The sequence below is a fragment of the Belonocnema kinseyi genome, chromosome 5 (assembly GCF_010883055.1).
Source record: "Belonocnema kinseyi isolate 2016_QV_RU_SX_M_011 chromosome 5, B_treatae_v1, whole genome shotgun sequence".
Lineage (NCBI taxonomy): Eukaryota > Metazoa > Arthropoda > Insecta > Hymenoptera > Cynipidae > Belonocnema > Belonocnema kinseyi.
Genome location: NC_046661.1, coordinates 67533766 through 67547505, shown reverse-complemented (window position 1 = coordinate 67547505; position 13740 = coordinate 67533766). Strand labels below are relative to the sequence as shown.

The 13740-nt window shown below is 30.2% G+C and overlaps 1 protein-coding gene across 6 annotated transcripts in view; it reads left to right on the top strand.

The window, feature by feature from the left end:
• Positions 1–13740, top strand: part of LOC117173970 (sodium/potassium-transporting ATPase subunit alpha) — a 303077-nt gene that overhangs the window by 209167 nt on the left and 80170 nt on the right. For 4 of the 6 annotated variants that reach the window (XM_033362628.1, XM_033362627.1, XM_033362629.1 and 1 more), the window contains exon 2: positions 10166–10246. The exons of the other annotated variants lie outside the window; for them this stretch is intronic. In XM_033362628.1, the coding sequence (XP_033218519.1) occupies positions 10166–10246 (81 nt within the window). The remainder of the gene's footprint in view (positions 1–10165; positions 10247–13740) is intronic. 6 annotated transcript variants of the gene reach the window in all.

The window sequence follows — 13740 nt, the reverse complement described above, 5'->3', positions numbered from 1 at the left end:
TATGCCGAAATTTCGGAAAGTATTCGCAAAGCTGTTTAAGACTTTATAAAAATATTAGAATGACACTGAATAAAGACCAAAAATAAGATTATTTCTATAAGACATGGTAGAAAATGTAGTAAAAATTATAGAAGTATAGGGCTATTGTTTACAAATTTTTAGGGAGGTAATTTTTTTTTTATTTTCTGTGTTTGAAGGCTGAAAATCCAAGTGGCCCTTATCCAGTTGGGTGTATAAAAAAATTTAATTCATTTTTTTTTAGTGAAAGCAGACATGATTTTTAAATGTTCCTAATGTTTACCAAAAAATAGTTTCCTATATTACTTATAATCGCGAAAAACAGAATTACGAAAAATTGGTCTTTGTCATGCAGTCATTTTCATGTCTCCATTTTCTATAGGTCTGTAAATTTCCTTTGGGAATGTGTGCAAATGCTTCAAAGGAATTTTTCGGGCACTTAATGTTAATTTATTTTGATTTGCGATTACAAAATCATTTTTTTTTACCATGAATCATGTTATCAGACGCTAAAAGGAACCTGAATCATCGCGAGACATCTCCAACGATTTGACAAAAGAGGTCTAGATTTTACTGGTTCAACTTAATAATCCATGACGTAATACTGCTACGATCATGCTAACGCATGTCGAGAGCTTTATTATATGCCGGAAAATAAATTTGTCTTCTTGCGTGGGCAGGTACCAAGGTCACAGAAAATAGTGATAAATTAGGATAGGGGAAAGGCGAAATTAAATTACAATTGAATAAGTGGGCAAACGGAATGCTGAAGCGTTGACTATCACTTAGAAAAAACACAAAGCAGAAAATTTAACCTTATCGCCTGCTTTCATAAAATCTCTAAATTTTGAGACCGTTATTCAGCAAAAAGGTTTTTTTCACTGTACTGCCTGTCTGTATTAGTATGATGAGAAAGTTAAAATTCAAAATTTTTCGGCTAAAATATGGGTACTATCAAAAAACAATTAAATAATACATGTTTACTGGGATTAAATACAAAATTAGATTAGAATTATGATACAATCATAATTTAATTTTATCTACAGTAAAATATGAAAAATTATTCAATAAAGAAAGGAAGGTAAGAAAAGAAAAGAAAAAAATGGCATGAACATTTCGCAATAAGAAATTTAGGGGACATATTTTTATAGTGGACTTTCAATGAATTGTTGAAAGTTATATATAGGCACTGTCTGGTATTATGAAATTTTATGTAAGACTAATCGATACAATTTAAGAACAGGTGAAAACTATTATAGGTATTACTATAAGCGTCGAAAATTGTTCTTAGTATTGAAAAATTACGTAAATGACATTGCACATGTTTCTTCTCATGAAAATAAAAATTAACACTAATTAATTGTACTACGTAAAAAACACATTATCAACTATATTACGGAATTTAATGTCAGGCTAATCCATTTTCAAATCGTAAAGGGAAAGGATATGTGTTTCGGACAATTAAATCGTATTAGCCCCAGCGCTATACTTTATTGATTAGTCTTACACAAAACTTCATAATACTAGATTCTACCTATATACAAGTTTCAGTAATTCGCTCAAAGTCTACTATAAAGACAGGCTCGCTAAATGTCCATTTTCAAGAAATTTTTTGTAATCATAAATTTGTAATTCATATTATTATTAAAGATATCTTATTTCTGGGACAATATAATTTAAATATTATAATCTAGCAGTAAGGTAAATGTCCTAGTAATTGCGACGGTTTCAGTAATCGTGAAACTTGGTTATAATTTAAATATATATAGTTCAAAAAATATCTTCAAAGTAACATTTAATGATAAAACCTACTTATTTTTTAGGAATTTATAATAGCAAATAAAAAACACATTTATTCAAATAAAATAAAGAAAATCGGCATCACGATTACTGGGTTATAAGGTCATGATTACTGAGACGTTTACTTTATTGCAGGCCTCGCAGAACGGTCCCTCTAACCCCTATTGTACCCTATATTCAGTTCAGGTCCCTAAAGTACCCTATTTTCAAGGTTTGGTCCCTATGGTACCCTATTTGCAGTCCATAATGGAACTTTACAATAATTTATAATAAGATCAAAGCTTCCAAGAGCCAGGCATTTTGAAAAAATAGGAAAAATCAGTGAATTTCTGTAACAATTAACTGTTAAAAATAATCAGGCCTGCCACACAGTCTCTTTTTGGTTAATTTATTAAAATAAAAAGTTAACATTCGTCACTTTTCTTTTAATAAATTATCTCATGGGTTAATAGTGACTAATAGTGATTCAATTCAGGTCCATACCTATTTCTGAATTATCCTGAATTATTTTGAAATATTTCAGGGTATTTTGAAAGATTCCAAGAAATTTGTAATAGATTTGCATAATTTGAAGGAATTCTTAAGATTTTAGGATATTTTAGAATTTGATCAAATCTAAGGCATTTTCAAGAGCTTTCAATTTGAAATATTTTACAGAATTTTAAAAGATTGTAAGAAATTTGTGAGTAATTTCAATAATTTGAAGGGGTTTCAAAGCGATACTTTAAAATATTTCACAAGATTTCGTCAGATTTCTAAATATTTCAATGATTTTAAGCGATTTTAAAGCTCTCAGTGTATTTTAATACATTTTCCAGGGTTTCAGGAAATATAATAGAATTTGACGGAATTTTATCAAATAAATATTTTAGTAAGGTTTCAATGAATATATTCACGATAAGTGAGGTATTTTGTAGGGTGTCAAAGATTTGAAATTATTTTTTGGAATTCACCGTACATTCTTCTAAATGCACTCAATTCAATGGTTTTTGAAATTTTTGTTGTTTAATTCGTCTTGAAGTCTTGTATAATCACTTTAAATTCGTAGGCATTTCATCAAATTCTATTAAATACATTTTTAATTTTTCTTAACATATTTCAAACTAAGTAAATTCAAAGAATTTTTTTATATTTTTTAATTGTTTTTAATTTACTAGATTGCTTTTTAAATTCAGCTTGCTTTTTTATCAATTTCATCAAATTCTTCTCATTTCCTTTAAATTCTTCTAAATTCACTCAAATTTTACTGAAATGAATTGAGTTTTTCCATTTTTTTCATTTTTCCAATTCATTTAAATTATTTTGAATTGTTTTATTGTCCTTAGCCACTTTTTTAGTTAAAAATTAGTAGGGTTTCAAAGATTAAAATTTTTTTAAATTCACTCGGAATTCTTATTAATTTAGCCTAAATTCTTTTAAATTCTCTGGAATTCTTTTGGATTTTTTAATTCACTTTAACTCTTCTAAATCTACTCAATTCTATTTATTTCTTATGGATTTCATCAAATTCTTTTGAATTCCCTTGAATTTTTCTAAGCTCATTTAAAGTTACTGAATTCAATTAAGTTTTTTCATATTTTAAAATAGTTTTCAATTCAATGGATTTTTTTTTTAATTCAGCTTGAATTTTCATGAATTTCATCGAATCCTTCTCGTTTCCCTTAAAATCCTCTAAATTCATTCCAATTTTACGAAAATCAATCAGTCATTTGAATTTAACTTGAATCTTTTTGAAGTCTTATGAATTTATCCTGAATTTGTTTTTACCCTTTGAGCGCTAAAAAAGTACCCTATGAGCATCACAAAAAGTACCCTTTGGTCCCTATATTTTATCACATAGGGACTGTGAGGCCTGTTATTGACAAAAATGGTTTATTTATTAATAGTATTTGGCAAATGCACAGAAAAAACTAGGGGTTCACTCATGTTGCGGCTCAAATGAAGGTTTGTGTCATTTGGAACTTGAGCTCCAAAAGATACCTGTAGAGACCCAAATGGGTTCGTTTAGAGCGCACTTGAAAAGAACAGTATCAATGACCATTCACAAACCAACCGCTTGCAAAGTTGGGTTGGTAAGTTAGCGATTTACAGAATATGTCGGTAAAGCAAACACAAACGATATTAATATTTATTCATTTTTCTTCTTACTTGTTAAGGTTCACTTATTAAATAATTTTTAATACAAAATTGGCTTAAGTCTACACCATCTTTAAATTACCATGGTTTAAAATCATTTGTCAATTTATAATGGAAATGTAATGCAATTTTATTGATTGTCAGTGAAAATTGATTACTTACGTAACCCATATTAACCTACTCCTAAAAGTTATGAAAAATCTTGAAAATGATTCACAAGCACTATTAAGATCAGCTCAGACAATTAGCTGTTATTAATATTTTCAAATATTACAATGACCTTTAGTTGTTTTAAATTAAATAAAAGTAGAGAGGCTTCAGAAACATTCATTTTTGCATTTGTTTTTTCAACAACCCTACGTCATTCCTAACAATATATTTGTACTTTTAAACAGTAACATATATAATTGCACATCTCCCCATAACAGAAAACATATTACTCAGGATTTCATTGCGCATACTGTTCGTTATACTTAGGGTACCTTTTCACGAAGGCCTATTTTGAATCAATCGTGGAATTAAAATTTTCCATAGGATTCATTTCTAGCTGTTTTGTTTATTTATGGAAAAATTGATTGCTTGAGAATCTAGAAACGAACTCGATGTTTCAAATTAATTCATCAGTTTATTCAAATTCAACCTCCGTAAAAAGGTACCCTTATTTTATAAAGTTGAAAATATACTTAGGGTATTTTCTTGAGATAAAGAATGAAATTCAAAAGGGTTAATGCAAGATTCCCTTTTTAATAATTGAACATTATTGATAATATCTTATTTATAAATGTGAGAATAAAGAATTCGTTTATCGACCAAAGCCTTACGACGAAAATTTTCTTGCATATGAATCAGTGCTCCCAATTTTTGGAACTTTTTGAACGGCGCTAGCTTCGCGCCAGCAATACGATTTGTTACTTTAGGCGTGCGCATTTTAAATTATATAAATATTCAAATGTTATATTTATAATAAATAATTATTGGGAAATGCTTCAAACGTGATTTATTAATCCCAAAATAGAATTTTCGAGTGACAGATGAAAAAATATTGTGATTTTATTACAGAACACGTTTTTTATTTTGACTTAAGAAAAAAACAAAATTTTCAATTTATTTTTAGTAACTTTATGGATTTTATTTTAGGTCAAATTGTCGTGAATGAAAACAATAAAAATTAGAAACTCGACAGAGACAAGATTAATCATTGTGCTAAAAAAAAATGATTTTGTTTCTCTGAACTCGGAATTCATAACGTCTTTTTAATTAAAATATAATTAAATTTGTATCTGTCACTTCAAAATCTTATTTTAGGATTAAGAAATTACTGTTAATGCATTTTATAATCATTATTTATTATAAATATCACATTTGAATATCAACACTATTAAAAATCAGCACGCCAACAGTAACCAATTGTGTTGCCGGCTGGACGCAAGCGCAGTTCAAAAAGTTGCCAAGATCGTGGGCACTGACATAAATAAGCCCTTATATTTACAAGTTTGCTACATAACCTGCAAATGATATTTATCAAGTCATTATATCTATTTAAATTACGATATTATTTTGTAATTTAATTATCTTCATTAATTTATGTCCACCAGAGTTCGATTATATGTGTGATTTAAGGTAAATATTGTGTTATTAATTAATCATACTATCGAAGTGGGCAAACCGAAAAATAGGTTCTTTAGGATAAGGCTCAATTAAATTTGAAATCCTTTCGAACCCCAAGTGTGGTATTATTTAGAGCTCCTTTATCGTTTTGGGTTCTTTTTCAACAAGTAGGGTTCATTTTTGTTGCAGCTCCTTTTGAATAGAAAACGGGTTCCAATGGATGCTTAATTTTTTTCTGTGTGTCAGTAGTCTCACAGCATAGTTTGACTGTAGATAGAATTATATATGATTTGTTGTATATCTAGTAACTATGTATTTAATCATAGTAAGCATTTATTATATGGTGATATCGTTATGAGGTATATTTCACACTTTTTCAATTGTAAATTATATAAAGTAACGTAAGTTTCCTAAAAGAAATTTTTTTTTAATTCATGCCTACGCCTATGAAACACTTACTTGAGATGGCTTGCTAAACTTTTCTCGGACTGTTTTTATTTCAAGTGCGCACCAGCAGCAACTAAATCCAATTAATGAAATGCAAAATTTGTAATCGATTTTCTTAACTAGCATATTGACTTATGCATTATAGCCTGTTTCCATCAATATCCTCAATTGGAATTGAACTCCAAATTTAAAACCTTACGTTTTTAAGATTGATCTTGGAAAACAATTCAAACTGGAATATAAATCGCTTTATTTTGAGGTATTTTATTACTCTTTAATAATATTTGTTTCTTCGTCTCAATTAAACTCTCCTAGTTTTTTTGATTCGAAGCATTGACTGTGAGGCCTGGAATTTTGAAAACGAAATTCGATACGAAATCTTAAATTATACACAGAAAAACGCTGGTGTTAAATTTGTTGCAGCTCAAATTTCATTGGTCTCACAATAAGCATTTCAGAGAATGTCCAGTCTCAAGTCTATTCCTCTGAACATAGTTGCACATCTGGGCATCTAGAAGAATGTATCATTTTGAGACTGAATTTTGTCTCATGCCGAGAGTTGTGGCGTGCTGAACCGCGCTGTCAGCCACCAGAACACATGTCAAAGCAACTATTCGATTTGCGATATTAGACTAAATAATTGTTAATAAGGCAAATAATTGGAATAATATTGACCTAATTTTCAATTTTCTTTCATTTAACAGTGCGTACTAGTCACTCAGAATAAAATTATAACTTCCTAATGCAACTTCCAAATGTTAGGTTAGTCATGGCCGTCGACATTTAAATTAAAGCTGGGATATATAGAAAAAGTCATTACCGTCTACATATAAAATTAGGTATTTTCACTTCAACTACCATCTAACTTCACTTCGTTGAATGCAGAAAATCAAGAGCAAATTTCTTCGAACGCACAGGCATCAATTTCGATGCAGACGATCACGAATTAATTTGTACATCCTGGCTTGGTGGTTTGAATGTCATGTCGGCTTTGACTGACCACACCAAGTACAATTTTTATTTCAAGACACTAATACTCACTGGCAAATAGGATGAAATTAAGAGTTAGGTAATTATTATTATAACTTACCTGATTATTAACATCTATTTCACCCAAATAACACCCGATAAAATCATCTTGACAGGTGACTGACAGTTTGTAGACACGTTGCTCTGAATGAAAAAATACAGTCTCTAAATGATGATTTTTCCCAAATCTCATAATGAATCTGCGTGGCTCCAATTTGTTGCAATTCAATTGAACATCGATTTTGGTGTACTTTGAGGATCGGCGATTTTCTGTGTGCATCTACACGATTATATACTATGCTATTTTCTATCAGCCTATTATCAATAACATTTCTTCTAAAATGCTTATCTCAATATTCGCGATGAATCAGTATATAATTTTATATATAGTTTGTGTTGCTATGTAGATCATGAACCTAATAGACTATATACATCTGGTATTAAATATATGTAAGTCTTTTTATATTTTAAGCACGGGGTGTTCTACCTTTAGGTTAATTTCACGTGCCCGCGAAATCAATACTTCCTAGGGAAGACTTGCTAATAGGTATATTTAACTTATACGCAAAACAACATGATTCTGAAACAAGAGGGTGTACGAAAGAATAAAGAAATTTCTGTATACACAATTTTAGAAACTTCCTAAAAAATGTATCCACCCCTTAAAGTACAGAAATCAATGAAATGTCAACTATACATTGGATTTTATTCAGTTCTATTTAAAATTTAAGTCACATACAATTGAAAATGCATAAACATATATATTAATGTGGCTCAAATGAAGGAAAGTTGTTTCGATTTGAGAGAAACCCCTTCAAAAAGCTTTATTTGGTACGAGAAAATAAACTGTATATTTTTCGAAAAAAACAGTTTATAACTCTAAGTAAGTTCCCGAGAACAATCTTTTTTATTCAAACCGAGTGATTTGCCTGGAAGATTAGATCAAGTTTGTCGCAAAAGAATAATGTATGCTGCTAACAGATTCGTCTTGAGATAAATTAAAATCCTGTTAATATGTGAAGGCCATGGTTAACTGGGAGTTTTTTGAAATTTGTAAATTTTTGAATATATTTTTTAAAATTTTAAATTTATTCATTTTTTATAACTGGCTTGGTTTTTAATTCATTAATTTTCTATAACTCATTTAATTTTTCTTTAGAATTTTTTTATAATAATTTGTTGTTTATCATTTATAAGTATCACGTATAATCGGGAATTTTTTCAGATTTTTAAAATATATTTTAAAATTTTTTAAATTGTTCATTGTTTAACAATTTTTTTGTTTTAACATATTTTTGCTTATTAATTTTTTTGTTTGTATTTGTAAATTTTGGTAGTAGAATTTTTATTATGAAACGTTATTAACTTTTTAGCTCCCTTCGATTTTTGGCCAACGTTCTTCTTTCAAGATAAACAAACGTCCATGGATGAATAAAGTAAATTTCATGAAAAAGTTTCATCGCGTTTTATTTTTTAATTCTCAGATTTTAAACAAAAAAAAGTTTTTATTCAAACATTTTGAACAATGAAATTCTTGAAAAGTAGGTTTTTATAAAAGCTTTTTATTTTGTCCATTTTAAAACTATATTACCCGCATCGAGCTATAGTAAACAATTATTTCTAACAGATCATAGATTGACGCGTAAAGACCTCATATAAATTCCAGTATTATTATTCAGAAACCCGTATTTAATTAAATCAGATCCTCCATTATCAATAAATATTGTTCGACCGTGTTTACTTTATTCAAACCACAGAGGTTAAATGAGTGCATGTGATTGGTCGAGTAGAGCCGAGAAATAAGACAGCGATCGACTCGATCGACGTTGCCTTGCTGAAGAAAAATAAGGCGTGCAGATGTGCGCATATTCTTCAGAATGGAGAGAGAAATATGGTCATTAAACAAAACTTCCCATTCACATTCTACTTTTAGAATATTTGTTTTACATGAATATCGAAAAGCCGAAGAGGAAGTATACATTTTTTACAATTAAACATTTCTCAAGCCATAGGGAATATTTGTGTCAAGTTTCAGATACGGGAACGGCCGGTACAGTAAACCCATTTTTGCAATTTGATTTTTCATTCCTAAACAGATGTTTTATTCCGAAAAATTACATTCAGACATTTTTAATATTTTTCAAAAACTGCTGTAAATTGACGTACTGTACCCGAATAGGCAGATACATCGAGCATACGAGGGCGCGGATACAGTGAGCCGTGAGAGAAATTGCTATGTAACATATTTCAATCAGTGCATGTTGTAGCGACATCGATTGTAGTCATGTCTTCCATATGCTACTTTTGCTTCTAGTGTTGTATATATCGCCATTTATTAATATATACATATATCCACATACAGATTATAGAGAGACATTTTAGTGAAGTGGAACATACTTGCTGCAGTTTGTTGTCGGAAACTTTTGTTGAATTATTTTCTTTGGAAAAATGTAACGTGTCCGTGTAATTTTAGTAGAGGTTAGGAAGAGTTCATGAAGGTAGAAGAGTTTCGAAATTCAATAATCGAAAATCGATGTCTACCAGTATATCTGGTTCAGCTTACCGGAACATCTGGTTAAGTTTACCAGAATATCTGGTTACGTTGACAAGAACGTTGTATTCTTAAGCTACAAGAAAACTGCCTAGTAAAGATTTATGGTTAACCTTACCAGACAATTGTCAACCAGAAACTTCGGATACTTTTAACCGGAATTTAAGTAAGGGCATATTTTACACTCTATTTTAGTTGAATTAACCAGAATTCTGGTTATTTCAACCACATTTTTTTTTGAGTGAATACTATTGTTTCTAAAAATTATGTCAATTATTTTATGCTTCATTTAAACATAATTTTTAATTGTATACTGTATTAAGTATATTATTATTTTAGAATCCGGAATAAAATGTTTTATAAGCATGTTAAAATTTGAAGATTGCGATCGAAAAAAAAACGTATGTGGTATTACTGTTCGGAGCATATCTAGATTTACTCCCCCTACCCCTTACATTTTTGTATATCTTTTATTATTATTTACTTTAGCTTTTATTTATTATTTTTATTCAATGCTATTTTATACTATATTATGTCGATGTTTTTTTTCATAATTTTTGTTACACACTTTTTCAGCATGGCCGCTCAGATTCATACAGGGTCGCAACATTACCCAACATTCGCGATGACAACAAAACTGCCGATGGAATGTACAAGGTATATTTTGTACGAGGCCAAAATCCTTCAAGGGTTACGGTTTTCGATTATCTAGCGGTGATGGGCTCTTTTCTTCTCTCCTCTTCTCTTTCTGTCAATACCGATGATCAGATCTTTCTCTAACTTACATAATTCTGTGGAAATGTTGAAATTTTATTTCGGGAAATCATATAATCGTCATGCTTAATTGGATGAATGTCTTTTCTTTCGTCCCTTCGTTTCTGTACCGTGTCGATTTCTTAAACTCTCTAACAAACTTGTCTTTTCTCTTCTAATAAAATATTGCATGCATTCATTTATCTTTTTGACAAGCTTTTATACATTAATTTGTTGTAACTTTAGTTTTAACAGTTTACACTTTGTACACAGGAGTAATAAGTTTGATCATTTTATTATGAATAATATATTCAGCGTATCTTTTTAAGGATGTACTCCCTGTACAATTAGAGGGAAGTTAGACCTTAAAAATGAAACAGCTCTGAATGCGGCACCAATAAACGAATGTTCATGAAAAGTTTTACATTGCATTGCTTAGACTACGTACTAAAAAGTTAAGGAATAAAAGATCTTTGCTATTTTAAAAATAAATTTTTCTTAAAAGACTCTGAACAATATATTAGAAAGTTAAGTAACTAAAACAAATTAAACCGTCCAACCACAAAAATACTATATATAATATTTTTGTGACTCGACGGCTTAATTTATTTTAGTTACTTAACTTTCTAATATATTGTTCCAAGTTTTTGAAGAAAAATTATACGTGTGTGTGTGTGTGTGTGTGTGGATTTTGAGGTTACTGATTAAGAATGTAAGGTCCACAAAGTTAAAATAGCACTCCGACCTCCTCTTCTTCCTTATCACTCCGACTCGCTTCGGTGCAGGTGGGAGTGCTTTTGGCCTGCACCAGTGCAGGATAACCGAATTCGCTATAAGTGTTCATATATGGCATACATATTTCTTAAGGCGTTGAAAATTGATATAAAATTTGTTCGACGCCCTTAAGGGAGTCTTTACCTTTTCGGGTGACAAAAAAAGCACTTTTTTGTGATTTTTTTATGGAGACAGGTTTATTTATTTTGTTACCAATGTTTTAACATTCATTTACCATATATTTCAAGAAGCTATGATAATTTTATCGTGATAAAAGAGTCATAAATAAGCGTATTATTTTAATCATTTTAATTAATATGGATTTTCAATCCCATTTGATCTTTAAAGATTTATTTGCTTTTCAATTATCTTTAAAGATGACTCCTAGATTAATTGTTTACAAAATCAGGCATACAACAAAAGTAATAATTTTTTACAAGATTTTCTGATATAATAGCCGCACGATGTCGAAACAAATCTTGAAATGTCGAAAGTACTCTACTTGAATTTTCATCTAATCAAAACATTTCATTAGGATGCTTCAAAAACATACTTGATATGTATTAAAAATTTCATTTGAAATGTCTCAATCCAATAAAGAACGTAGTTTTTGTTATGGGGATTTTATTTTTAATTGTAAAATAATCGTTCCAAAACGAGAAATTACTCTTCAAAAGTAAGTTAACTTTGAGGAAGCATATTTTTAATATCAGCAATATTTATAAAAATTTAACAAATATCCCTCCTACTTTTTAATTGTTAAATAATAGTTACAAACTGAGAAATTAGTCTTCAAAAGTAAGATAACTTTAACCAAGCATATTTTTTATGCAATGCATTATTATTTTAATTTAACAAATATATCGTCTTCCTTATTTATTTACGTATCCAATCATAGCAAATAAGTTATAATTGTTAACACTGGCACAAATCCCAAAACCCCCCGGGTTCCGAGATAAGGTCCGCTGAAGTCAGTATAACCGGGTATTAGCTCTTATTGCTCGGCTATTGACTCTACTTGGAAAAGTGGTTAAATATAACAAATTCAGTCGAATTAACCGAAACCACTTTTAAAAGTAGTGTCAATAGCCAAGCAAGTAGATCCAATACCCGGTAATACTGAATTCAGCGATATAAAACATATAACATATTCAACCAAATTAACCGAAACCACTTTTCCGTAAGAAATGTGCGGGGTCCTTTTAATAATTGATAATATTAAAAATATGCTTGGTCAAAATTACCCTATTTTTGAAGACTAATTTCTTGGTTTGTAACGATTATTTAACAATTAAAAAATAAGAACCCTGTAATAAAAACTATTTGTGCGATAAACTAAGCAATTGTAATCCAATTTTTTACTAGAAATCAAGTATATTTCGAAACCATCTCCATGAAATGTTTCGATTAGATTAGTTAGAGATTGAATTCATAAAATTTGAATATTCCCAAGTAAAGTTTTTTTTCATTCTTCAATTATTATGTTCAATTTTTATTATAAAAGTGACTACTAAAAGTTTACACCTTCGTAATCAGAATTTCTAGAAAAACATGCAAATTTGTTGAAGGTCAGAGAAGTCTTTTGGCAATTTTTTCGGGAATTTCAAAATTCCGTACATTTCTTTGGTGGATAAGAGATAATTCAGAAATGAATCTGAGAATGTTTTCCGGAGAGTGGTGCAAAATGTGAATTAGAGTTAGCTTAGGCATTGTGGGCTGTGGTCTAGTTGCGGATCAGTCAAGGAAACACAGCGGATAGTGCCTTCCCCGTTAGAGTGGAAGGCGGGAGGAAAATTTTCGCTAGTTGACTAGTTTCAGTTTTTCCTTCCTTCGAAGTAGTCAAATTAAACACTGAATTTTACATGCCCAATCCGAATATGTTCAATTTGATCAAGATTTTAAAGACATGCAGCTCCAGGTCTATATCAAAATGAGGAGTGCAGCAAAAACAGAAAAGAAATCATCGAACAAGAACAATTCCTTATCGATGCAATTTTACATGAATATTCTACCGACTTCCAGTTAAAAGTTGAGTTTAGTTTAAAGTGAAATAAATAGCTGAAATGTATGAGAGGGAAATATGTAAGTAATTTTAAGATTTATTTCACTTGATTGATGTGAAACTAAAGACATAAAAAACGGCTTGTTGAAAGGCGGATTTGAAATATGGTCAGGAGTAGACTGTGAATCACATGGTAAACAAGGAGTAGGTCTGATATTGCATGAAAGAGCAAAGCAGCATCTCGGAGGCAATGGTTTCGTGTCTCCCAGAGTGCTGTGAACTAGAATGAAAGTAGGAATCAGAAAACTATTTATCATAGCATGCTACGCGCCGGTTTATAGTGATCCTAGAGAAGTAAAAGACGCCTTCTGGGACACTTTAAATGACACAATAAACATTTGGGAACATAGGGAAAGAACAATTCTACTAGGAGACATGAACGGTTGGGTGGGCATCCAAAATCAGGATACAGAAAGAGTATTAGGTAATTTTGGGGATACAAGAACAAACTAGAACGGAGATAAATTACCAGGTGTATACATATGAAACCGGTATTGCCATTTAGCGGCCAGTAGGCACACTTGTAGGCACTGTCGGAACTTACCATTTGTGCTAATTGGCG